At 50.0% G+C, this 24,618-nt stretch overlaps 7 protein-coding genes across 7 annotated transcripts; 2 read left to right on the top strand and 5 right to left on the bottom strand.

Annotated features, from left to right (window-relative positions):
- Positions 1 to 309: 309 nt before the first annotated feature.
- N7477_001844 (uncharacterized protein) lies at positions 310 to 1,671 on the bottom strand (the record flags this gene model as incomplete). Its single annotated transcript, XM_056963507.1, has 2 exons — positions 310 to 1,527; positions 1,618 to 1,671. The coding sequence occupies 2 exons, from the start codon at positions 1,669 to 1,671 to the stop codon at positions 310 to 312; spliced, it is 1,272 nt and encodes a 423-aa protein (XP_056826426.1).
- A 5,016-nt stretch (positions 1,672 to 6,687) lies between these two features.
- N7477_001843 (glycoside hydrolase family 64 protein) lies at positions 6,688 to 7,932 on the top strand (the record flags this gene model as incomplete). Its single annotated transcript, XM_056963506.1, has 1 exon — positions 6,688 to 7,932. The coding sequence occupies one exon, from the start codon at positions 6,688 to 6,690 to the stop codon at positions 7,930 to 7,932; it is 1,245 nt and encodes a 414-aa protein (XP_056826425.1).
- Positions 7,933 to 8,132: 200 nt separating this feature from the next.
- On the bottom strand, positions 8,133 to 8,949 carry N7477_001842 (alpha/beta hydrolase; the record flags this gene model as incomplete). The annotated part of the gene is made up of 3 exons (XM_056963505.1): positions 8,133 to 8,477; positions 8,549 to 8,694; positions 8,772 to 8,949. 3 exons carry the CDS (start codon positions 8,947 to 8,949, stop codon positions 8,133 to 8,135), a joined length of 669 nt encoding a protein of 222 aa, XP_056826424.1.
- Positions 8,950 to 9,553: 604 nt separating this feature from the next.
- N7477_001841 (ABC transporter ATP-binding protein) lies at positions 9,554 to 13,903 on the bottom strand (the record flags this gene model as incomplete). The annotated part of the gene is made up of 8 exons (XM_056963504.1): positions 9,554 to 10,272; positions 10,343 to 10,438; positions 10,493 to 10,612; positions 10,698 to 12,458; positions 12,510 to 12,630; positions 12,686 to 13,349; positions 13,401 to 13,852; positions 13,901 to 13,903. The coding sequence occupies 8 exons, from the start codon at positions 13,901 to 13,903 to the stop codon at positions 9,554 to 9,556; spliced, it is 3,936 nt and encodes a 1,311-aa protein (XP_056826423.1).
- Positions 13,904 to 14,505: 602 nt separating this feature from the next.
- N7477_001840 (polysaccharide biosynthesis domain-containing protein) lies at positions 14,506 to 15,245 on the bottom strand (the record flags this gene model as incomplete). The annotated part of the gene is made up of 4 exons (XM_056963503.1): positions 14,506 to 14,569; positions 14,628 to 15,012; positions 15,116 to 15,140; positions 15,201 to 15,245. 4 exons carry the CDS (start codon positions 15,243 to 15,245, stop codon positions 14,506 to 14,508), a joined length of 519 nt encoding a protein of 172 aa, XP_056826422.1.
- A 1,182-nt stretch (positions 15,246 to 16,427) lies between these two features.
- Positions 16,428 to 18,173, bottom strand: N7477_001839 (synembryn; the record flags this gene model as incomplete). The annotated part of the gene is made up of 8 exons (XM_056963502.1): positions 16,428 to 16,527; positions 16,584 to 17,098; positions 17,157 to 17,423; positions 17,477 to 17,596; positions 17,650 to 17,808; positions 17,861 to 17,937; positions 17,999 to 18,073; positions 18,146 to 18,173. 8 exons carry the CDS (start codon positions 18,171 to 18,173, stop codon positions 16,428 to 16,430), a joined length of 1,341 nt encoding a protein of 446 aa, XP_056826421.1.
- A 985-nt stretch (positions 18,174 to 19,158) lies between these two features.
- On the top strand, positions 19,159 to 24,401 carry N7477_001838 (uncharacterized protein; the record flags this gene model as incomplete). Its single annotated transcript, XM_056963501.1, has 2 exons — positions 19,159 to 22,083; positions 22,134 to 24,401. The coding sequence occupies 2 exons, from the start codon at positions 19,159 to 19,161 to the stop codon at positions 24,399 to 24,401; spliced, it is 5,193 nt and encodes a 1,730-aa protein (XP_056826420.1).
- Positions 24,402 to 24,618: the final 217 nt, after the last annotated feature.

Raw genomic sequence — 24,618 nt, 5'->3', positions numbered from 1 at the left:
AAGCAAGATTGCAGAACGAAACAAATAAAAATGAGAAAGGCAGACCATGTCAAAAAACTTTGAACGCCCAGCTAACTGAGTGGAAAAAAAAGCCTCCGACCGAAAGTGACAGGCAGAAACGAAAGAATCAAAAAAAAAATGCTAATACAAATCGTGTCATCATGCTCATGAAGGCCGTGCGAAAGTAAATTTGGAAGAAAATTTCCTCGAGGGCCCCCGCGCTCTCATGAAACAGGGGTATGACCAGTGGTGGATCCAGACGAAACAACGGCGGGAATAGGGCCCGTCGGGGTGGGTGGTGTCGGCGGGTTATGGTCCAGCTCGTCTTGAGGTGAGGATGTATTCACTGGGGATACCGGGGAGACTGCGGTCGGCGAGGCCACGTTGATGTGAATGGAAGGCAAACGGGAAAGTTCGGGAAGTTGGCGGCCTGAACTTGTGTCGCGTTCGAGGGCTGAGCTTTCGTAGGCGGGTGCATTGCCCCAGTCTCAGGTGCTCGTAATCTGGCGGTGGGGGGATGCCTAAGGTGCCGAGGTCGCCTTCCTCAGGTTGGGCGACTGAGACTGGGCGACTTGAGAAGTGCATTGATGTCGGTCGGCTGGATCGATGAGTTGAAGTCGGGCGAAGGGCTAAAGGGTCGATTTCTGTGAGGGCGGTCGATGCCGTCATGATTGATGATGCAATTGATTGAACCCGCGAGCGCATGCTAGGCTGATCCATCAGTGACGGCGACGCGGAGTCCACGACGGCGTTTGAGAGAAGAGGCTGGTGGTCTGAGTCGTGGGAGTCGGCTCGAAGACGTGAGCCGTCGTGCCGGACATGACCGATAGAGGCATAGCTGACGCTGGAGATACGTCGATCCCGTTCGCGAGACTGTTGCTCGGCAAGGACGGCAGTCGCACTGATAGAAGTGTTGCTGGCATTGGCAGTGCGAGCGTTATTCCGAGCGCGGGATTCTGCTGCCAATTGCTCAAGGCGGACGGTGTCACCGCGAGCACGAGCGTCATGTCGTTCTTGTCGGCGGGCTTCTCGTTCGGCCATTTCCTGACGACGCTGGAGACGGAGTTGATAGAGCGACTCCATTTGATCCTCGCGACGTGCTTCTTGCTCGTCGGCCGTTTCGGGGAACTCCACGACCATATCCATGCCAGCGCGTTCACCCTCTCGCGCGACTACTTGCTCGGATTCCTTAGGGCTGACGGAGTAGGGTGGCAATGTCATGATGGATCGGACGGACGTCTCACGTTGGACGCCCCCATTGTTGCCATTGTTGCCATTGTTGACATTGTTGACAGTAGTCATCTCGGGGGCTCCTCCCGCACCGTGGTACGTGGTATCATCGGCGTTAGGTGCTCGAGGATTGGGCACCTGGCCGTAGCTGGCGCTTCCGGGGCGCCATTGTTTCCATTTCTCTTTCAAAAACTGTCCCGGGATATACTTCGGATTGTAGTGTCGTTGACGTAGCCATCGGGCGCCGAAATACGAGCACACGCACGAGGCAACAACAAAGAGGATGCAGGCCACACACTATAAAGAAGTCGAGTCAGTGACGAGTCCCCAAGACGAAAGATCCGAGAGCGATAGCGGATACGATCGGAAACAGGCAGCAGCACATACAATGATGATGATGCTATCCTTGTGGCTCAAGGCCCGCTTGTGAGGAATGTACATGGTGTAGAATGTGAGGGCAGCGGCCCTAGAGATTCTCGGAAGGCATGGAAGGTGAAAAACGTCTAGAGTGTTAGGAAACGAGCTGAAGAGAAAGTGATCAGCCACCGGATTTAATTCGAGGCACAGGTGGAGCCGTAGCCACTCCTATTAATATCGCAGGTCGAGTGGAGCAGTGAGACGAAGCGCGCGTCCAGTGGAGGCGTCCAAGCCCAAGGTCAATATCCCGGTTTGGACCGTCGATCGTGTCTCTGGTCTTGGTCTGGGTCTTGAACAGGGCTCTGTAGACCCCGTGCTCTGCCCCTTTCTCTCAAGGGACCGTGGAGGTCGGGAGATCTTCGCAGTGGATGCGGGTGGGTACATCCCCGGGATGAGACTGTCTCGAGGCCTTTGTCATTGCACGAGTAGTAGAGTCCGTGAGTACACGCCCTGGGCTTTTGCAAGTAAGGGCGAGAGATGCGGTGACACGAAACACTCAGTAAGGGGGACGAGGACAGCGTATTGATCTGCTACATTCGAGGGTTGCCAATAGAATTGATGGGACCTTATACTGGCTCAGGACTAATTGATATTTATGAGCCTGTCCGTGTTTTTCCTACGCCCAAGTGGCGGTGATCAACACACGGATTGGATAACCGCCCCCCTCATCCATCCTCTCAAGTGAGTAAACACAAATCAGCACATTAGCGCGGGTAATTCTCAAAGGGTTGTATATATATGAACACGATGCAGAAGAAAGGGTCGTGTGCTGGATTTGAACGATCGGCCTGCCGGTATCTGAGCCCCCGAAGTCTGGAGTGGGCAAAGACTCAGTCGTCAGGAACTTCGTGGGGCTCGGTTACAACACCGGAATGCGCCGTGTTGACGGATCTCGCGATAAACTCACCCTGCAACAGGTCATCTTCCAAATCGATCAACGTCCATTGTACAGGCTATGCCATGTATATTGAAGCCCATTTACGTACTCTTTTACCCCCCCTGACAAACTACAAAAGGGACTTTCGTCCTCATGCCCTGCAGCACCTCCACCATCGCACACTCCTAATACTACGTCTCATAATGCGCCTATGATCTCCACCAACTTGTCTTGATAAAGACCTGCCCCTGCCATACAATTTGTAGAGCTCCCATGGAGCCTGTCCTCGTGGCCGACGAAAACACAGCCTGAAGCCGCGCTACTGCCTTGGAGGTAGGCTGTATTGCACTTATTTGTATAGCCCCTGCTTTCTACGCATCGACTCATTTCGGGTGTCTTCCGATGAAGTCTCAGAACGATCGCTTTCTTTACCTTCGTCTTCGTGGCCCACGGACACATCGGTTAGGAGAGAAGTCGCTACTGCATACTGTTTAAAGCGCCCACTTTGTCGCAAAATCAATGTGGCATTGCCTTTTTTTCATTTTGTCATAGCTTGGCGTGGTTCAGAGCTTGACACGTTGACTGTATGAGCTGCTCATGTCAAGAAACTCCGGTGCTTTCGATACCTGCTTTTCTCGCAGCAGAGCCTGGAGATAACGTGGCGTTCGATGCTCAAGTGGAAGCCCTCCTTGAACACAGACCGATATGTGCAGGCAAATGCTGCTTCGACAAGGCACTTTGAGAATCAGGACCGGCGATTCGGTGTTGTGTGTGATCATTGTCCTCACACAGACTTCGAGCAATCATTATCAGCGGGCACACAGTCTGCAATTGTAACAGCACCGTCAATAAAGATTTCGTGGGGTCAAGGCCTAGCTCATTATCATAAGCATCGGTGGAGTACGTGGAACCTTCGTTATCGATGGTTGCAGCGAAAGATTTAGATTGCAAAAAAATGGCATCTTCTGTGGTGTTTCCATCTCTGACCTCACATTCAGGCGCAGGCGAAGATGTATCATCTTCGTCTTCAGTGTGCACTATGTTTTGGAATTTGAACTGTCGTTCGCACACTGTAACCCGCGGCCTATTTACTGCTCGCAGAACTTGCTGTGGCATTCCAATCGATTGTAAGTCAGCTTTTGGGTTTGGACCAACGAGTCTGTCTCTCGAAGATGTCCCTTTCATCACCTTTCAAATGCCCGAGGCCCCGGTTTTTCAGTTCCGAGAAGAACGCAAAGGCAGCGTCGAACGTTTCAAGACTCGTCCAGCCATCCCTTTTTGACAAGACCTTTAATACCGTCAAAAAAGTCCTGAACCTTATTCCATCCATCGACATCAACTGAGTGGTTATATAGTTCAGCCTGCGTGAAGTGATAGGGACAATCGCCTTGGATGCCAAGTTCATGCCAATACCTGAAATAGAAGTTGAACACCGGACAGGTAACGCAGAAGTATCGAGCAACATACCTTTCAACATTAATAAGTGCCTCACGAAAGGAGACTATATCGCCCTCCCACGTATTTCCGGCCAGTTCAACCGGAAGACGCCTAGTCTTCCTATGGTCTGGATAGAACGTTCTAGTAAGCAGCGGGGTCCGTTTCTCGGTTTCTAATAGATAGAGCTAGAATAGCGTTGACTTAGATATTCTTTGTTTGATCTGAGCTTGATGCTCAGAATCGAGATCATCAAAAGTTTCCGGGCGTCGAAGTAGAATACCACCTTGGTAGTCCACAAGCGGGGATGCGTGAGCTTGAAGGAAGAGTGGGCCCGCCCACGATGATTGCTAATTAATGACGGAGGTTATATGACCCTTATCCATAAATAAGTTAAAGGAGTGAAGGTCTCCATGCCACAATATAGGGCGAGTGAGGATAGGTTTAATATCCATAAGGGAAGGAGCCCCTTTGTGATACTTCTCTAGCAGCTGCAGATGCGCTTCTGGGCTGTTTTGAGCCAGTGACACCAATGTAGCGTCACTCGGTGGTTTTGGAACGGCGTAATTCTTGATCCACTCCATTTCGCGCTAGCTAACACATATCGCATAATCCTGAGGAGTTGACCCTAGTCACGATTAGCCAGTGGAATTATGATATGGCGGTATAGCGATGCTTACAGGGACCCTTTGAGATATCTATTAAAGTACGCTCCCTCTTCCAGAAGTCCCCGTCGACAGTAGGCCTAATACTAAACGTCTTATATATATACTCCTTAAGTTCCAATAGAGCTTTATTAGTGAGCATAGCAGGGACTGCACCTTTAACTGCATCGCTCACAAAATATATGCTGCCATAGCTGACGAGAAACAGATCAGATTTTATATATTAGGGTAAATATAAAAGTAGTCATACTATGAAAATAATACTGATAGCATCTTTGACTCGATAGCCACCACTTCTCTCATAATAGAGAGTTTTGAATCCGGACTCAGCTCATCCCAAATTACTCTAAGCTACGTGCCAGTTACCTCTTCCATAAGGATATATTCCGAGCCAGCCGGATTATCAGTTATAGCGCTCTAACCTAATACTCGGGGTACGGGAACTTAGAGAAAATCTCGAGCCTTGCAAGTAGATCAGCAAGCCGCCTTTTGCGCTTAACCGTAGCATACTTGACTCACGAATTCTATTGTAGCAACTTCAGACGCAGTCATATAGAATGAGGGGCCGGCATTTAGGTTTGGAATACGGACCAGCACCGATTTTCCGTTATTCATAACTAAACGGAAGACCTTATTATATCCTCCTCTGCCAACTTCTTCATCGAGACGCAGCCCTCTGAGCCAATGGCTCTGGCTGCTAAGCCTTGGAGCCTAGTAACATTAAAGGCCCGATACCTATCCCGAAGCTGCCGTTCTTCATCCCAGAGCCATCGCCCACTTGTATAACGAAAAAATTGTTCAAATTCGGGGTTGGCTGTTGGCAATTGCTTGGAGAGAGTCTTTATCGTGCGAATGGCGAGACTTTTGCGACAGGGAGGAAGCGTAGTGATCGTTAAGAATGATCGTGACGATGCTTGAGAAAGGGCAGGCAGTCGTAACTGATTATCAGGAACAGCACCAGATCTCAGCCCGCAGAATCTCGAAAGAAAAACGACGTCCGACACCGACTTTCATTGCTGGTCGTGCTTGTGAGTGATCGGACCAGTTGCGGTCGGGAAGGAGGCTGGTGGTACTCTCTCCGTGTAATACGCAGTATTTAAGGCTGTGCAAGGGGGAATCTGTTTTCGAAACCGACTGTATTTCGTCGTCGACTGATTCCGCCACCATGGGGATTGTTTCGAAAGTCATTCGTTCGCGCCACTGTCGAATATGAAGATTGTTTGGTGGAGGGATGGGAAGGTGGAAAGCGAGTCGTAAAGTACTCGATTAGAAAGTCACGAGCGACATACTGTTCACAATAACGATTTAGAAGTATTCACATTTGAATAATACAGCCTCGCAAAACTTGTGTCGTTTAATTTCAGGCTTTCCCGTTCCTATATTATGGTCGACAAGTCCCAAAGTTCCCCGGGTTGACTGTGGTCAGTTCCGCTCGCCACAACCAGAGTTAACTCATATTCATGGGTGGCCCCGAGTACCATGTGGAAGGTCGGAAATTCTCATAGTCCACATACCAAGACTTCTCGAGCGTCACACAACTTGAACACTTGACGGTCCTCTCAACACGGCGAAGACCGGATTCTGCAGCCTCCGCATAATATCCTGCTCGATCTATCTCCATACAGATGTTCCCCACAGAATGAACTTGGTTATAGTCGACACGCGGCAACGGGATCACGCAGATGCGCGGCATGATCGCGGCATGACGCGCTTTCAGGCTTTTCGCCGGTTCGGATGCCGGTGCAGAACCTACTCCTGGCAGTGATCTGCACATGTCGAGTCGAGAAAAGCGTGTCGCTCCAATCGGCGCGTCCTAGGGGCGGCCAAGTGAAGTCGCGAAGTAGTGCTATGGTATCACAGGGTCCAGTCATCCTGCCCTGCTCCATCTCGAGGGTCTCAGGGATGGAACCTCGAGGGATTTCAGTGATGGCGCTATAATTATGGCTCACTGCGCAGCCCCACGGCGGGCAGCGATCAACCAGCCAGATTCCTCAACGGAAGCCTTGTGGGTACCTTGCCTGTTCCTGTTCCCGTTCCCCAGATCCTTCTTTGATCATCGTGGCCATGGCGACCCTCAACTTCAATCTGGTCAACCAGTCTGGTTCAAACACCGCCTATGCTTATATTACAGGCCAGGCTATTGATAATAACAATGCGCTTTTCCTCTTGCGGGCCGACGGCAAGACGGCCTACTACCCAACTTCTCCGTCTGCTACACTGACTGCTCTTGCGCAAGACTGCGCGATCCCACTTGGCGCAGTAGGAAGCACTAAAACTGTGACGATCCCGCACCTTGCGGGAGCCCGTTTGTGGTTTGTGCGCGATGCAAAGTTGACCTTTTATTTGAACCCCGGCCCAGCGCTAGTTGAGCCGTCCTCGTCGAACCCGTCGGACGCAAACTACAATCTGTTCTGGGATTTCTGCGAGTTTACGTGGAACTCCTCGCAGCTCTATGTCAACATTACATATGTGGATTTTGTCTCCCTGCCTATTGCCCTGGCGCTAACAAACACGTCTGGCACGACAAACACCGTTCAAGGCCTCCCGGCCGACGGGCTGGCTCAGATCTGCACCGCGCTTAAAGCTCAAAATGCCACAGATGGCGCGGGCTGGGACAAACTCATCGTCACGAACAATGGCACGAATCTTCGCGCCGTGTCTCCCAACACTGGCATAGTACTTAACAGCGGGCTGTTCAGTAGCTACTATGCCAGTTACGTAAACCAAGTCTGGTCCAAGTACGCAAGCGCCACCTTGACCGTCAACACTCAAGCGTCAGCGGGTGATGTCACAGCGACAGTCTCGAACGGGACCCTCAACTTCTCGACTGGGAATATCACTTATGCCCAACCATCCACAGCAGACATCTTCAGTAACAGCTCCGGTGCTTTTGCTGTCTCGGGCAACAGCACCAAGGATGCAATCACTGCTCGCCTAGCTGCCGCGTTCAATCGGTCTACTCTCCTGATCAACACCATTCAGCCAAATGGCGAGAAGGTCGCGAATTACTACCAGAACGCAGTGACCAATCACTACTCGCGGATCTGCCACGCGACAACCTTAGGCAACCGCGGTTATGCGTTCCCCTACGACGATGTTGCTCCAACGAATGGTACAGACCAGTCGGGTAGTGTGTATGACCCGAATCCCAAGCTGTTGACAGTTACTCTGGGCGGCGGTGCTACCACAACTGCTAAGGAACCAGTTGTGCAGGTGGCTGCTGCTAGCAATGCGCCCGCGCCCCTTAGTGGAAACCCGAAACAGGGTCGTCTGAGGAAGACCCTGCGGAAGCTGTTCCAGAAGAAGTGAACTGGCGATACCTGCCACCTGTACATTGTTGGTAGGCTTGTAGAAGGGATGTAGATTGTGTGCTGAAGAGGTTCATGTTTATAACGTATCGATATCCTTGTGAATAAGAATGCCGCATTTTCGCGTAATATCTATTAGCATAGCGATGCCATGGAAAGCGCATAATACACCACGGACGTATTCTCACATCAGGCAAACCTTCAAACCGACTCTCCAGCTTGTCGCCGCAGATAATTCGCCACCCTCTCCGGATACACAAGCCAAGGTGAATGCGACGTAGGGATCTTCTCCGTCTCAATGGTCGCACCTCTCGTCTGGGCCCGATCGACCATCAACTGCTGCACCGCCATCGGAATGGCCCGATCCTCTTCACAAATCAAATACGCCGACGGAATCTGATAATACGCCGCACTAGTCGCAGGCGTATTCTTCGTCGCCCACGCATGAGGTTTCAGCGTAGCAGCCCAGTCCTGCCCATCAGGAACATCATGGAAGAAAAGCCAGAACGGATCACTGGCCGTGACGGTTCCATTCTCGACCTGCGCCTATTAACACATGCCCGCCTTGACAATATGAAAAAAAAACGAAAAAAAAACAAAAACAAAGGGAGACTTACATCGCGAATGTACCACGGCGGCGGGGTTCCACCAAACGCACTGATCAAACTCTCCCCGATCTGAGGAATGAACGCCGCAATGAAAACAAGCTTGACGACACCACCTTTCTTGCCCTTCTTTTCGCGCTCGGTCTTGCTCAGCCCGTCTAGAGCGCTGCAGACTGGTAACCCGGCCCAGCTGTGCAAAACGAGGATGACATCGTGTCCAGCATTGGCTTCGGACTCACTATTGTGCGGACACTGTCAATGTCCGGTTGCAGGTCTTGTACTGTGGTTGATTGCTGGATTGAGGGGAATGCGACTGTGTGGCAGGTGTAGTCGTCCAGTTTCTCAATGAGGGGGTTGAATGCGGTGGGCGGGTACCACGCGCCCGGGGCGAAGATGAAGGTTGGTTTGCTCATTGTTCTTCAATTTGGCTTGGAGCGGGAGACTCTGGGAAAGAGCAGGATCAAGTCTGCTGCAGTGTATTCGCGTGTCTGGATGGTGGTAATTCTGCCGGGGCTTGAGGTTACCGCGCCTCAGGATCGTGCTGATACCCCGCCCGTTGGCCACGCGTCGGAGAGTCTCGGAAATATTGCCCAGGTCGTAAATATGGCAGATAAGGCCTCCCATCGATAGTGCCAAATATTGTGTCGTAGTGGCTATGCTCGTGCATGATCTGACTCGTATGGCATTGTTTGAGATGTCTTGGCAATCGCGGAGAATACAATGTGTTTGATGGAAACGTCCATATATGTTAAATCACGTTATGCCTGTCTACCTGCTCAGTTTTCGAGTAGTTGATCGAAGAAGGCGCCCGAAGCCATCAATAATTCTCAAAGGCTTGAAGTCTCTATAATAACTGGCAGTGCACTCATGGCTAAAATCTACGTGGGGTCACTTTTGAATACATTCTAGGCCTGGAGATTGAACATGATTTCGGAGTGTAACCCGTTCATTGAGTCGGAGTGTAAAATTCACGAAAAAAAGAAATGTAAAGAAAGCTTCAAAGACACGATTGCACATCTAAGAATCACCTTCTCCGGGATCAGTGATCAACTCATGTAACTTGCCCCCAACCCTTTGCGACAAGACACGGTACGGGCCATCCTCTACGACGACACCGCGATCCAGAACAATGACGTGGTCCGCAATCTGAATCATCTGCTTTGAGTGCGTAATAATAATCACAGTGAGACCAGGACGCGAGGAGATGAGATTCTTGACGGTCTGTCGTACCAATTCTGCGCTAGCAGGGTCGAGACCGGACGTGGCTTCGTCCAGGATGAGGACTTGTGGCTGGCGAAGAAGTGCACGAGCGATCACCACGCGCTGCTTTTGGCCGCCCGATAGCCCAATGCCTCCATCGCCAATGACGGTAAAGTAGCCCTTGGGTAATGAGATGAGAAATTCATCTATTCCGGCTGCTTGAGCTGCGGCGCGAATGCTGGACACATTTGAGAGCGAGGTGGTCTTCTCCATGCCATAGCTAATATTAGCGAAGATGGTACCGGGGAAGATGGTCGGCTGTTGCGAGACGATTGCAATTTGTGAGCGTAGTGTCGGGACATGAAGATGGAGGATGTCTTGTCCGCTAAACGTCACCGTGGGACGACCACTTGTGGAGACCGGGGCTTCGTAAAGGGAGAGGAGCAACGAGGCAATGGTTGACTTGCCGGATCCCGATCGGCCTACAATAGCAGTGCAGGAGTTCTCGGCGATGTTGATGGACACGTTTTTCAGGACTAGTGTGTGTGAACGAGACGGATATCGGAAGTTGACATCAGTGAGCTTGATCGGGGTTAAAGTGGACACCTCGCAATTGGCCTTGATGCTCGTGGGAGCCTTTGGGTAGTTTTGCCAGACGCAGGAGTTGACTTGCTATCTCACGCGATGTGTTGATTTGAGGGACTGTGGCAGGGATCAGCCACGATGGATTGGGAATGTGGTTGAGGAGCAACTAACTCCATGATAGGATTTGGGCAGCATAGCCGATGCTGAAGAGCAGCAATGAGAATACTTGCATGACTTCGTTGGCTGTGAACTCGGACGCTGCCAGAATCGCACCGTAGTAAAAAATGAGAGCTGTGGCTATGTCAGTCTAGCATCCTTGAGGCCAGGAGAAGAATATGCTTGCCGCTTGCTAACATGACAACCGATTCCACCATACCAAACATCAACCCGGTGTAGGCAGCTCGTTTTAAGCCTATTCTCAAGCAACGAGATATGGCCATTACTTGCTTGCGGTGGAAGTAGCCTTCCAGCGTCAGTGTCCTTACAGTCCGAATCTCGGAAAAAGTCTCTGTGAAAACATCAGTCGCGGTGTTTTTGATTTCGTTGCATCGCCGTTCCCATGAACCATTGATGGTTTCAAAACCTCTTGTGATTATGTAGATCACAGGTCCGCAAGCCAGCGCGACCAGCGTCAATTTCCAGCAGACGACCAGGCTCCAGATGACTGCCATGACTGTGATTGCAACAGCTACAATCACAAACCCAGCAAATCGACCCACAAGATTGCGCATATCTTCGCTATTCTGGTCAAGGCAGGGTATTATTCGATGGGCACTATTGCCATCCTGTTCAAACCATGCTCGTGGCTGATCGAGGACTCGTTCAAATGCTTGTTTTCGGAGTGCGTTCTTCCACGCTTCGCCGCAGTACTCCAGGAAGAAGTGCATGAAAAAGGATGACAAGCCGTCACCGAGAGAGACTCCCAGTACAGCTAGTGACCATTTGATGGCTAGCTTAGAGCTGTTTGTTCCATCATAGAATGTGGTGAATAGCCCAGACATGCAGTATGAGAATATCGGAGTGGCACTCGCGTGAAGAAGAGAGAAGGCAATACCAAGAAAGAGAATGATACGCTCCTGAGATGTCAGATTTGGCATGACGGTACCCAGAATATGAACTAGAGTCATTTCCTCTTTTTTGACCCTTCGACGCTTCAATGGGTGTACATTGCATGATGCATGGCGGAAAGTGTGTCTTGAAAGTCGATTTGATTTCGGAAAGTGGCTCAATGTATCAGTGTTCGAGCCGAAGCTATGAATATCATCCATCACAAATTCTCCTACTGGTAGTTCAGTACCTGCATTGGTTTTATTGTGAGAAACATAAGCTTTCTGTACCCCAAAGAACGATATGCGCTTCCTTTGAGGTGATGCATCATCGTCTGTCGGAGCCCCTACAGTCGTTGGACTGTCCCACGGGGCGGAGCGGAAGCTGGGAGGAATATAGTGACGCGCCCATGTTTCATGTTGATTTCGATGAACACGCAGGGGCAGACGAGGCTCCAAACTCTCCAGGCTCGAGGCCGACGAGGCATCCCAGTCGCATTCGAGTGCTTTGCTGGCTATCATTTTTTCTGTCTCAACGAACTCTTTGTTGCTTTTTGCTGCTACTCCGAAGTACTGCTCGCTGCCGGGCAGTTTCTCGACTTGTTGCCTGAATCCAGAATGAAGGATAAACCCGTCTTCCAGAATGTAAACAAAATCCTCGTCAACGATGTGAGACATATCATGGGTAATGATGATAGTCGTCTTTCCGATGCGCCATTTGCGAATGGCTTTCATAACCGCTACACGGTTGAGGTGGTCGAGAGCACTTGTGGGCTCGTCTAAGATCAAAATAGGCGTGTCACGCAATTTAGCTCTTGCGATGGCCACTCTTTGTCTCTGCCCACCGCTGAGAAAGCTTCCACCGGGGCCGACACATGTCTCTATGCCTTTTGGTAGTCCATAGATCGTGTCCTGGAGCATAGCCAGCTCAATTGGCTCCGCCACATCTTCTGGGCGAATATCCTCGTGCTTTCTACTCCCGAATGCAATATTCTCGAATATGGAATCATTGAAGAGGACACTTCGCTGCTCCACAAGCGTGACATTGTTTCGGATCCAGGTGGAATTCAATGTCTGCATGGAATTTCCATCTATAAGTATTTCACCCGATGTTGGGGAATAAAACCGCATTAGCAACTGACTCAGTGTGCTTTTGCCAGAGCCGCTTTTGCCGATAACGAAAGTTGTCTTTCCCGCTGGGAAGAAGAAGGTGGATGGTTGTAGGATGATTCGGTCGGGCTGTGTGGGATAGGCAAATGACACCTGGAGTAGCCATTAGTACACTATGCATTATTGTACGTCACAGTGCGTTGCTTACATTGTTGACCTCAATGTCGCCCTCGCAATGAAGCGGGTACAGGGTATCCTTTATCTCGCTTTTGACATTTTGCTCCGAGTAGTACTGCAAAAGGGACTTAAGACCTTTGCTTGCAACCTTCCCTTTTTCCATGACGATCATCTGCGGAAGAATCATTTCAATGGATTGAGCTGCAGTCAGGCACGCCCAAAACGTCCTAAGGACTTCACCCGATGATAAAGTGCCGTTGCGAGCAAGTGAGCTCCCGTACCAGAAGCCTTGAACGAACATTCCGAACATCATCCATCGGATAAAGGCGAGTTGCAACGAATTTAACCGGCATTGACGAAGATAATGAACAGCCGATTGTTCGATCCACCTTGAAAAGCTGCGATGCTCAAAAGCTTGACCGTTCAGACATTTGACAGATTCGATGGAGCTGATAGCGTTACTTGCGATCTTAGAGGCATGGGTTAGCTCAGCTTGCTGATTAGTGATGCTTGATTTCATTCTCGACGAGAGATAGGCGATGATGGATGAGAAAACAGGGATCCCAGCAAGCGAGACAAGCGAAAGACTCCAGGATGTATAAAAACCCAGAACTAATGAAGCTACTGATCGACAGGCATATTGCAAAACAAGCCCGAGAGGCTGCGAGATTGCTGTTTGTAAGTCATACACTTGGCTTTTTCATATGTTAGAAGTTCGTCATCCTAGAAGAAGACACAGGACTCACGCTTGAATCCCAGAAAGGAGAGCTCCAGATCCCTCTTCTTGTGACTCGAACCATGCAACATCGCGTTTCAGTAGCTCAACGAACACGCTTGTTCGAATGCTAGAAGCTTGAAGCTCTCCAAAAGCAACAAATGTGGCATAATATGCACTGTTGAGAAACCAGCCCGCGGCTGCCAGTCCTAGCACACCGATGCAGTTTGTCGTAACCGTGTCGCGGAGATAATCAGCACCGGTCCCTCCCCTCCAAATGCTGTGAATGCGTCGAAAATATTTCCCAGTAATATAGCGAGAAGTGGTGTCACACAGCCCGCTAAGAGAGCGAACAATGTTCCAGTAACGAGGACTGGTAGATGCTGTTGAGTAGTGAAGACGAATAAGGATTTCCAGCTCGGCTTCGGTCCCGCTGTGCCTGCTAGAGGTGGTATTTTGTGCTTGATGGCCATTTCTCAGGTACTGTATCACGATATTCCGTGCAAGGACTATGATATTAGCCGTTCAGACCATGATGTCTATTAAGAAATTGATTGCTTGCGACAGTATAGGAGCAAGACCATAGGATTTGGTGATATTCGGTCTATCTCATGCATATTTACAATGACGCAAGAACAATACTTAAAAATTTCCCGATACGGAAAGATTGTGTTGGTGAAGAACAAAGCCTGAGAAACGGACATGGTCATGCACGCGTCACATGACCTGCAGAGGGCCTAGAGCGAAACAATAACGAGATGTAAAGAGTGATCGCGTGATACTGCCAGGGGGTTCTTTGTACTTGGTCAGTATCCATCTTGAAGGAAGGCGCGGCTTCATCGAGAACAATGGACAAGTTGAAGGTGCAGAAAATGTGCAGGAAATTTGAATATTTGATTCCCGGGTATATGGACATTGCCCTCATGGCCGATTCCTTTTGGGTCCCGAAGATTCTATCGAAATTAAGATGCCTTGTCTATGTCAAGGTTATCATCCATGTCGCTGGTCAGGTCCAATTCATCCAGGCGCCCCTCACTGTTCAACTTTTGCATCGTTCCATGCCGTTGGCTCCACAGCCTGAGTGGTGCTGGGCCAGTCTCCCATCCACCGCGGGTGGAGAGCGAGAGATTTCGAAATTAGGAGCTGGCCTTCTCCTTCTGAGCCTTCTCATAGATCCAGTCGTTCAGACCGGCACGGTTGCTATAGATCCATATCAGATTCTCGTTGCTTGATCTAACTTGACGTGAGATAATCTTACCGAGCGATCTCAACAGCATAGAACTGCATGCGCACACCTGTTGATCCTGTCAGTTCTTGCGTGATTCCTTTCAAATTGCGACGCTTCAAGTTCTGCTCACCGAAAATGGTGTTGTGTTGCTCGTATTCCTCATCTGCGCGGCTGCGGATGATAGTGCCGAAGTTGTAGTCCTCGATAGTCTTCTCGTACTGGTTGATGAAGTTGCGCCACCTCTCCTTGCCGGCCCTGCTCTTCATGTCGTCTTCGATAAGAGTAGAGGCGGGGTTGAAGTCGGGGAACTCCTTCATGAAATGCACATAGATCGCGTCGTCCATCTTAGTCAGGCGTAGCTGGGAGCCCTTGACCTTCTCGAGAATAGACCAGTATGTCATGAGGTGCTCGACAGCTGTGGGGGGCAGCAGGTCAGTACTGCTTGGCGCGGAAGGGAGTCATGGCAAGGTGCTCTTTGGCGCGTTTGGGCGGTACTCTGACAGGGACTGGACACCAACCTTTCACTGCGAACTGCTTCTCCATCTGTTGGACTAGTCAGTCATTCATTGTTCATCGGATAGCGGGGCAACACTTGCAACATACATCCTCCAGGTTCTCGGCCTGCTCGGGATCAAAAGGCTTCGACATTTTGGCAGTTTGGGGGAATTCTTCTCTCCTCCAACAAATGCAAGGGAAAAGGGGTAATAATTAATGAAGTTGAGTCAAGTGGGGAGGAAAGCGCTGTGCCCCGCGAACATTTTTTCGGCGGGCGGAGCATAATTCTGCCATCTCACACGACGTCATTCAATTGGCGGTGAGAGTATACCGACTCCCTCACAAACATTGAAGGATTTAGAAAAAGAGACTCGTCCCCCTTGGCTAGTTGAACAAGTATTTGGAGTCCGCAGAAGTTTCTCGCTCCCGCTACGGATCTGATGAGTGAGATCAAGGCGATCTCCTATAGTAGGCCATTCTCACCTGTGCTCAACTCATCTTTTCCACTGCGATCGCAGGCTGTGGCCAGTAGACACAACTGACATACCGTACGATCGTACCTCCTGAATTGATCTGCCCGAGCGGAAAAATTTCAGCGTTCACGGGACGTTGCAGATGTCCAGAGATGGAAGCATCAGTTCCATTGCCATATTATAGTAGACTTCCATCCTGGATACAAACACATGATCTGCCGGGGAGTTCTTTCAATGAGACAAACATTGATTGAGCTAATCATTAACAGTGGCACAAGTGGGCTGAGCTACGCTTGTGGTCGTCCTTAGAGCTTGTATGGTCAAAGTCTATGGCATTTACCTGAATTTGTCGAAGTGGTCATGCTTACCATGAGCTCACATCTCCTTGTGCAGAATTCTCATCCCGTACGTTGCCGTAGCGAGGCCGATCAACACGATAAAATCGAGCACGATGTTCAAAGGCCTCGCAAGCCTAATCGACCGCGTCAAAGGTAATTCGAACTTGCGCAACCCGAAATGTACGCAGCAGGCCACGCAGCCTCCATTGTCTACCAACGTCCAGACAGCCTTCGAAAAATCTACAAAGCGCGAGTCGTCCACGAGCGAGCATGTTCTGGAGCAGACATGAGGTGACCGGGATGCTTGTGGGTGGAGAAAGACAATTGAATGCAACGCGAGGAAGACACCAAATCAGTCTTCCCCGGAACACGTATGTAGCAACGCTGGAATATTCGAGACTCATCAGGAAAATGAGGTTAGAAGGTGATGCCTTATGGTATTCTAGCATCGAATTCTGATTGGCAACTGCCTCGCGTTGCATGCTCTTTGCCAGATATGTACATCTTGAAGAAAGTTGCAGATATCAATCACTATCAGCATCGTCAGGTAATTCCTCGAATCTTCCTTCGTGAAGAGCCTGAGCCACAGGGTTCTCCACGGTCAAAAGACCATTTGCTTTCGCCCTGTCATCATGATTAGCGGGTGACTGACAAGATCACTTCGCAGTTTATAGACTGACCTTTCAAATAGAACGAATAGTCTCTCTGCTTCCCTCTCCTTCTCTTCCATCGTCATAGGTGGACCATTATCCTTTGGCTCTGACGCCCAGCGCTGGCCAGTGATCGGATTGACCGATGCGTCACCCCCATTCTCGGCATATGCCTCGCCGGCACTCTGTGGGATCTCCATACCACGAGACGCCAAAAATCCCGCAGCGAAGCCATAACCGATCCTCCTTGTGAGGTTTTCTGCATCCTTTCCAGAGAGCACAAACATGAGCTCGGAGATTCCAGTCTTAAGTTTCGGGTAAGGGCTGGTCGAAAGCTTCAATAGTCGCGATGAAAGTGTGTCGGTCTGTCCAATAGGCAAGCTGCGGTCGCTGTCCTCTGGCAGCAGAAGCCACTGCATATATTTGCGCGGTCCATCGGGGGCGACTTCATGGACAACGATGAGGGAGTGTAATAATGGCACGGCCTTCTCTTCAAGCTGTTCAGGGCTGTATACTGACACTGCTTGGTCAAGGATGTTGATCAACTTATCCACATTGCAGTTCTGGTTGAACTTCGGGAAAAAGAGGGCTACTCTCAAACACTTTGCTCTTCTTCTCTTCCAGATCAAGAACTGACAAAGAGTTAATCAAGTAGCTGACCAGGCCTTCCAGAGGCTTTGTGGGGATATCCATGCGGCTGATGATCTTGAGAACGTGTGGTATCGAAGGAGAGAATGTGACCGCGAGGTCTGGATAGATCTTCGAAACGTTGAAGATAAGTTTCAAGGTGTCTATCAAGGCCAATTCGTCCATTTGGGACAGAGGCTGTCTGCCCGACTTGGGGAATTGCTTGGCATGGCGAGCGAGTTGCTGCGTGGGAGTAAGTATAAGCAAAGGTGGCCGAGCGAAGTAGTTGGACATACGTAGTTGACATTGTCACCAAGGGCATGCTTCTTGATCAAGAGCTCGAAATCAAGATTGGTGTCGTATGTTGATAGAAATAGGATTCGGCTCATGACCATTTCATCTTCTGAATTGTCAACCTACATGGACTTGTTAGAGTCTACCAAGTGCCTGATCCCATCTCCAATCACACCTTCAGTCTTTCCGCCAATTTGCCCGCAAGTCCTGTGTTCACAAAGACCTGGCGCATTTTGGAGTCGAGGAGGAGTGCATTAGCCACACAGCGTAAGGCGGCGCGGCGCACATCGGCCGACTCTCCTTCAATACCATAGCGCGCTAGTATCTTAATTCCCTGTCGAACCTGTCAGAGCTCGGTCCGAATGGTACCATTGTATTCATCGTACATCGTTGCAGTAGATCGGTCCGGCGTCGGTGGGGTTCGTGCCGAGCTGGCGCAGCTGGAGAAGAGTCTGCACTCTTTCTGGAAGAGAAGCTATGTAAGTATAATGCTTGGTTCGTGTTTGTTAGACCCACAGACTTACGTGCCGGTGTGAGCTGCTTCTCCTGCAAATCCGTTTTGAGAGAATCAAGCAACTTTGTAACTTGTTGAAGCTTTGCTATAAATGGCAATGAGTTGACTTGCCGCAAAGCTGAGTCTATCTTGTAGACTCTTATATGTCAAAACCTACCTGGGCCTTGTAGTTGGAGAAACTCCATGGTGAAATGCGTAGATCGTGGCGGCAAGAATCAAGGTACTCGAAGATTTCCAGTCAACCGTTATAGCAGAGGTTGGCAGTGCAGAGACAAGCACAGTCAAACAAGAGCGCAAAGGCTTAACAGCAAACGCATACAGACTGCAAGTAGTTGAGAGGTTCAAACCGAGAACGCGGGAAGGGGATGCGATCTGAAATCTCGTAGAGACCCCACTTCAGCTCTTCGGGCTTTTCTGCATCATCCGCGGCTCCGGCGCCAGATGAAATCTAGAGGCTTTGTGTTACAAAGGTGGCGTTAACATAGCATATTAATCCGATGCCCAATTATTTGTCTTTAAAGGAAAGAATAGCAAGCTCAAACCAGCTCGAGAATAGTCGCGAATGAAGTTTGTACCCTGTTAGGCAGGCGGTGACACCTGCCGATGGGATGAGATAACTGAAAGAGCTGACAATCAGATAGGGTCTTCGGCTGAAACAGATTGAATTATTGGTTGACTCGACGTGTGCGAAGGTCTTGGAACTTTTCCAACGTGGCAATTGAGATGTCTATCTAATCATCGTACCAACTGTACTCTGCATGTACCAAATTAATCGTCTAATTCTATGGTGACGAGGGAATCATCTGGATGCCACGCACCGTGGCGGGTATACAATAAGGTCACAAAATGGACTGAGACAGCATCCATTCATAAACAGCTGCATAAGCAAACTCTTCCTACCAGTAGAGTCCTGGAATATTTCTTGTCGCTGGATCGAAAATGATCAGTCTAGCAGGTGTCAGTCATGCAACGGATATTGGCCTCGACACCTGGATAGCGCGTAAATGGTGCCTGAGGCCTAACGCGGCCACTTTACGCGATGCGCGGCGCGTCTGAACCTAGTTTTCAACCGGCCCTGGCTTCCATCAACTCCGGTCGTTCATGGGAGGGCTTCGATCAGCTTCCCATCCAGCAATGCTCACTTACTTCGCTCGCTACTTCCTCTGAACCATGGTCGAGATTCTCCCCGACCCTGCTCGGCCGCCCACACCCCCAAGGCCAGGCTCTCGCCTTGAAGATCGAAAGTCGCCAGTCTCTCAAACTCCCGGGCAGTCATCTCAACCAGACACCAGGGCTCCTCCATCAAGTCGCGGTTCCAAACGCGTGACATTCTCGCCATGGCCACATATCACCGCCACAATTCAGTCTCCACGGTTTCCCAAAAAGTCTAAGTCGAAGGACAGCCCGAACTTTAAGAGCCCGCTCTCAGTCGATAACCGGCCGTTCAAATCCATTCTCAAAGAGACCAGCTCTCCGATTCCTGTGTGGTCTCCTAATGTTGATACCTTCACCACCGAATCGCTTGCCATGCTCCTCGAATCGGTCATCCAGCAGTTAGCTGGAGAGTCCATACCCTCTCGACTTGATGCTTACATGCAATTTTTTGGAGCTTTGCGCACATATGATGGATTACCAGCGGGTAAAGACATTGCTGAAAAATTGGGCTTGATCACAGACTTCATCCAGCGTGATGTCACTCGAAATCTTGTAGACCCCGCGCCACTAGACACAAATCTCGCCATCCAGGCTTTGAAGCTCTGCAATGCTTTTGTGTGGCACAAAGAAATTTCAGCGCAGCTCTCGGAGGATTTCAGGGTTTTCCTCGTGGAGCATGCAATCACTGGTCTCCAGGAAGGCAAAGCGCCCAAGTCCGTCTTGACACATTACATGTCTATTCTGGCCACTCAAAACTTTGGTTCCAAAGTCATGTCGAGTAACCGAGTCACTCGCATCCTCACTGTTCTACAAGACGAGAACCAACGTATCTCTGGTAAAGCGATTGCGCTGCATCGTTTGAGTATCTATCAGCGCCTTCTCACTCAATCCAAGGGAACGTTTCTCTCCCATTCTACACTTTGGGTTGAGCAACTGGTTCATGGCCTTCTGAATCAGGTGAAGGAAACCAGAGCTAAAGCCGTCGCCCTTGGATTTCAGATTTCCATGGCTGCAGGACCAAGCCCTGGTGTCTCCAAGAGTATCCGTGAGCTTTTCGATCGACCTATTGGAAGTGACAGGAAAATGGCCGCCGAGGTTCACGAACGTATGTCAAGAATGATGGGCTCTGTTGATAGCGGAGCTCATGTTCCACAGGTCTGGAGCATTATCGTTCTCCTACTTCGGAGTAAGAAGTGGAGATTGGACCAGTGGGAACACTTCAAGGACTGGGTTCTTGTTCTTCAAAAGTGCTTCAACTGCAGCGAGCCCGTCATAAAGGCACATGCAATTGTCAGTTGGAATCGATTCGTGTATGCCGTCAGCCCCGACGAAACCACCGGTCTGGCTCTATTGAAGATGTTGGGCAGGCCGGTGCTTTCGCAATTTGAGAAAAAGAAGTCGGATAAGTCTGCATCGCCACCCACACAACTTGCCTTGGCCAGCTATTATAACCTGCTTTACTACACTTTCCGTCCGTCTTCCTCTTATCGATACCTTGATATGATTTGGGAGGAATATGTCGCCATGCCATCTGCAAGCACGTTCTCAACCTTACCGGCTCTCAGCGACAGCGCTTCCCGTGTATTGGGGAACATTTTGTGGACCCAACAAGCCAAGGTGTGGAGTGAAAATCGAATCAATGACAACAGCAAGATTGAAGTGGAGGAGATTCCTTCGGTGGACCCAAAATGGATACGTTCGAGAGTATCTGTGGTTTTAAGGGTCTTTGAGTCATTGTTCAAGTCATCAGTTTGGGATGATGATGCACATGAGCGTTCACATATTGCCTCGGCCTGGAACTGTCTTGTGAGTGCTTTGTCCCTTGCTTCTAGCAAAGAAATTACACCATCGGGCGAGTCTATGCAGGCTGTTGCAAGTGCTCTTGGCCTACTTCATCGTCTGTGGATTGCCGGGCCGTCCTCCTTGAACGCACTTGGCGATGATTCTACGGATCTCTTCTACGAAAGATTCAGATTCCTTTCCAAAACAGTTATCCTCTCACTCGGCGGAATTCCTTTTACCGAAAAGCTATTCCTGAAGACTCTGGATGGGACATCCGAGACTGGTAGTACCCCCGCACATCATCCGTCCGGCGCAGGCACCAACCTGGAAAATCCGATTGTTCATCTTCTGCGAATAATCATGACAACCAACTCGAAAACAACCCCCACTATTTCCTACAGTCGTCTGGTTGATGAGACCCTTGGCGCGTCATGCAATGTCAGGATCTCACGTGGGTCCCGTCTCGAACTTTTGCAGCAGTGTGCAAATATTAGTACCGGAAGGTCTCCTCATTCTTCTCATCTGTCGTTGTTTCAAGAAGAAGTTTGGAAATCTAGCGCCCGAGCGGCTGCAGATGCCCTACGGTCATTCCCAGTCGAGTCTGCCCGCGAGCGTGATGGTTCTGTCTCACGCGATTATGACAACGTCATCAAGATTCTGTTGTCTGGTTTGCAGTTCACAGATTGCTCCGAAGAGTGGTCAAATCTACTAGGTGCGTTCATGCATGTAGTGGAAACAGAGAAGGGTGATCAAATTACTTTGATTGTCGCGCCTCTCGCCGAAGGCCTTCTATTCGTTCCCACTGAAGTCTCCCATCGGTATCTTACAGCACTACTCAACCATGCCTCTTCGATTTTCTTCACACGAGAGACTGGGCTGGGAACCGCGAATACTATCACTCAGCAGGAAAGCTCATCATCGATTCCTGCACAGCTGGTCGAGGCGATCGCATCAACCCTGCAGTTGGCATACAGACTTGTTGGTTCTCCAAAGACCGATGGTCTGGATGAGTTCCTGAAATCCTTCTCTGTCGTTCTCGGATCTGGCACAAAGCATTTCCGCTCTAATTTTCTTCTCGTGTTACAACCCACCCTTGCTGCGTGGATGAAAGATGAAGAACAAAAGTTTGATGGTGTAGATAGCCGAATTAAGAATGCGGTGAGTCTCTATCTGGTAGCGTGCTTTAACAAAGGCTAATTGATTGGTAGTATCGAACACTGTCAGGTGCCATTATTACCGTGCTAGATACCTGCGTTGGCGACACTGGGGACTATAAGAACTTTGGCTGTCTAATTCGCGAAGGGCTGGAGTCGACTCAAATGTCAAGAGCCCTGGACTTCCTTGGCTTCTGGGAACAGTCGGAGACAGCTCGCAAAGCATTCTCTGATTCGAGTGCAATGGAGGATAGTGCACGCCAAAGCAGGGCTCGACTGATTGCTTCCAACTTCATTCCTGAAGAGCATGTTGATATTGAAAAAGTGAGTTTCATCCGGCTCATTCTCGTTGGTCCTCCTATTGACTCCTGGGAATCCCAGACGTTGAATCCGGACAGCCCTAGTTACAAACCTACAAGCCCCGATCTTCCTCAATCACGCGTGAACTCATCACATGGCTCCATCGCCTCACCCACCCTTGAAAGAAAGCCTGCCAATGCTGTTGAAAGTGCAGAGTCGGTTGAACCCCAGTTGCCTGATGTACAACCTGAGCTCAAAGACGATCAACTCACCGACGACATTTTTAGAGCTCATTTCCCAGCCAACCGAAGAGATTTCTTCAAGGAGCTTGCTAACATCGGGTCCTCTTCTCCTGTGAACACTTCTGGAAAACCTGGCTACGATACGCCAGTCTACCTGCGCAGGCTGCAAAGCTCGCATAAAAGCTGTGAAATTCCGTTGACACCAACTCTTGCTCCTGCGGAGAACGATGAGTGTTTCGTCGGCTCTTCGCCAACTCCCGCAACTCGGGATCCGACACCGGCCATGAACTCAGATTTTCCTCTATTGAAGCATCAAGATATCATGATGACCGATGCTTCAGATCCCCCGTCCTCGCCGCCGGGGCTGGATTCGCGCAGTCCCAGTCCCAACAAAAGCCTAAAACGCAAGAAAAATGAACGGCGGAGGTCTGCAAAAGCCAAGGAAGCGATGCTTCGTCGTGCAGCCGAGCAGCAAACCGATATGAGCAACACTGCCTCATTGAATTCACACAACAAGCACGCCGCAGATTCCGCCAAGGACGATGTGCCTGAAGACCCTAAGGAAAATAAAGCAGCTGATCAATCGGATGAAAGGCCACCCAGCCGTCGCACGCGGTCTGCTTTGGGTCATGGCGCGTTCAATGACCAGAATCCTAAATGTATTGCACCAATTGACACGCCCATCAAGGACACTGAATCTTCTCCCGTGCAGAATTCCAAATCCAAAACTGCGTCTAAAAAGAAAAGGAGAAAGAGGAATTCATCGAAGCTATCGAATGAGGAGAGCCAACAAACGGAACATGTTGATATCAATGACCCTCCCATCTCAGCTCCAGAGCCATTGCTAGAGCCAGCGCCAGCTCCGGACTACTCAATTGATTCCTCTAGTGAGGACGTGGAAACGCAAATAGCATCTCAGCTTGAACAAGACTTGGAACTCGCGGTCGATTTGCGTGAGAACATTGACGAAGTCCAGCGTGAAGAGCAACCGCGTTCACCAGTCTCTACAAAGAAGAGGAAGCGGGATGATAATGAATCTCGTACGCCCACAGCAAAGGAGCGGCGTCGGTCAACCAGGCTTTCATCGACCAAAGAAATCGATGCCGGTGACTTGAATGAAGTGGATAGCTCTTCAGTCAACTTTTCGTCTCCAACGCTGCGCCGCTCTACCCGTGGCTCTCAAAGGAATGAAGAAACCATAAACGGTATCTCCGAATCGGTCCAGGAGCACAATGAAGATAAAGTTACTCTGCGACCACCTTCGAAGCGATCACGCAAACTCGCCCGCCTCGAAGGTCAGTCCATCCAAGCCAGCACTGAGGAGAGTTCGAGTCAAGCCGGGTCAATCCCGGGCACCCGCTCTCGCAAAACACGTTCTTCTAGACGCCAAAGCAAATTCCTTGAAGATCAACACGATGGTCAGGACGTGATTCCCGACAGCCTCCCACTCGTCTCGACCGAGGAGGCCACCGACTCACAAATGACAGACATGGGCTCTTCCATTGATGTACAAACGAACGATGAAACTGATATTTCTCATCACCCAAGGCCCAGTGTGGTGATCCAAGAAGTGGTGAACATCGATAATGCTGAATACCACACTACACCACAACTCCCTCATTCCAATATTACCGGAGAAGGCATCTCCGAGTCACTCAAAAAGCTCCTGAGTGACATGAAATCGGCCGCTTTGGGACCCAATGCCCTCCGCGAGGTCGACGACTTGCTTTTCAACATTCGTATCGAAGCGCATGAGGCATCACGCCGGTACAATGCATAGCGAACGGCGTTTACATGACACTGTTTTTTTGGATGTTAATCTGTTGGATTGTCCTTATTCCCCACCTGTACCTTATATCCACAAAACCAACAGCGACTTTGCATATGTACTGGGGACTATATCTTCATTTTCAATCCTTCCATTGTAGTGCTTGTTCCGAGTCGTTTCTTCTTCCGGTAGTACTATGCGCTCAGAAAGTGTTCGGGTTGACCTATTG

This window comes from Penicillium maclennaniae (assembly GCF_028827695.1).
Source record: "Penicillium maclennaniae strain IBT 15551 chromosome Unknown utg000002l:1.0-2354659.0:1.0-2356205.0, whole genome shotgun sequence".
Lineage (NCBI taxonomy): Eukaryota > Fungi > Ascomycota > Eurotiomycetes > Eurotiales > Aspergillaceae > Penicillium > Penicillium maclennaniae.
Note: the sequence above shows the minus strand (reverse complement) of the source record. Positions and strands in the feature narration are given on the sequence as shown.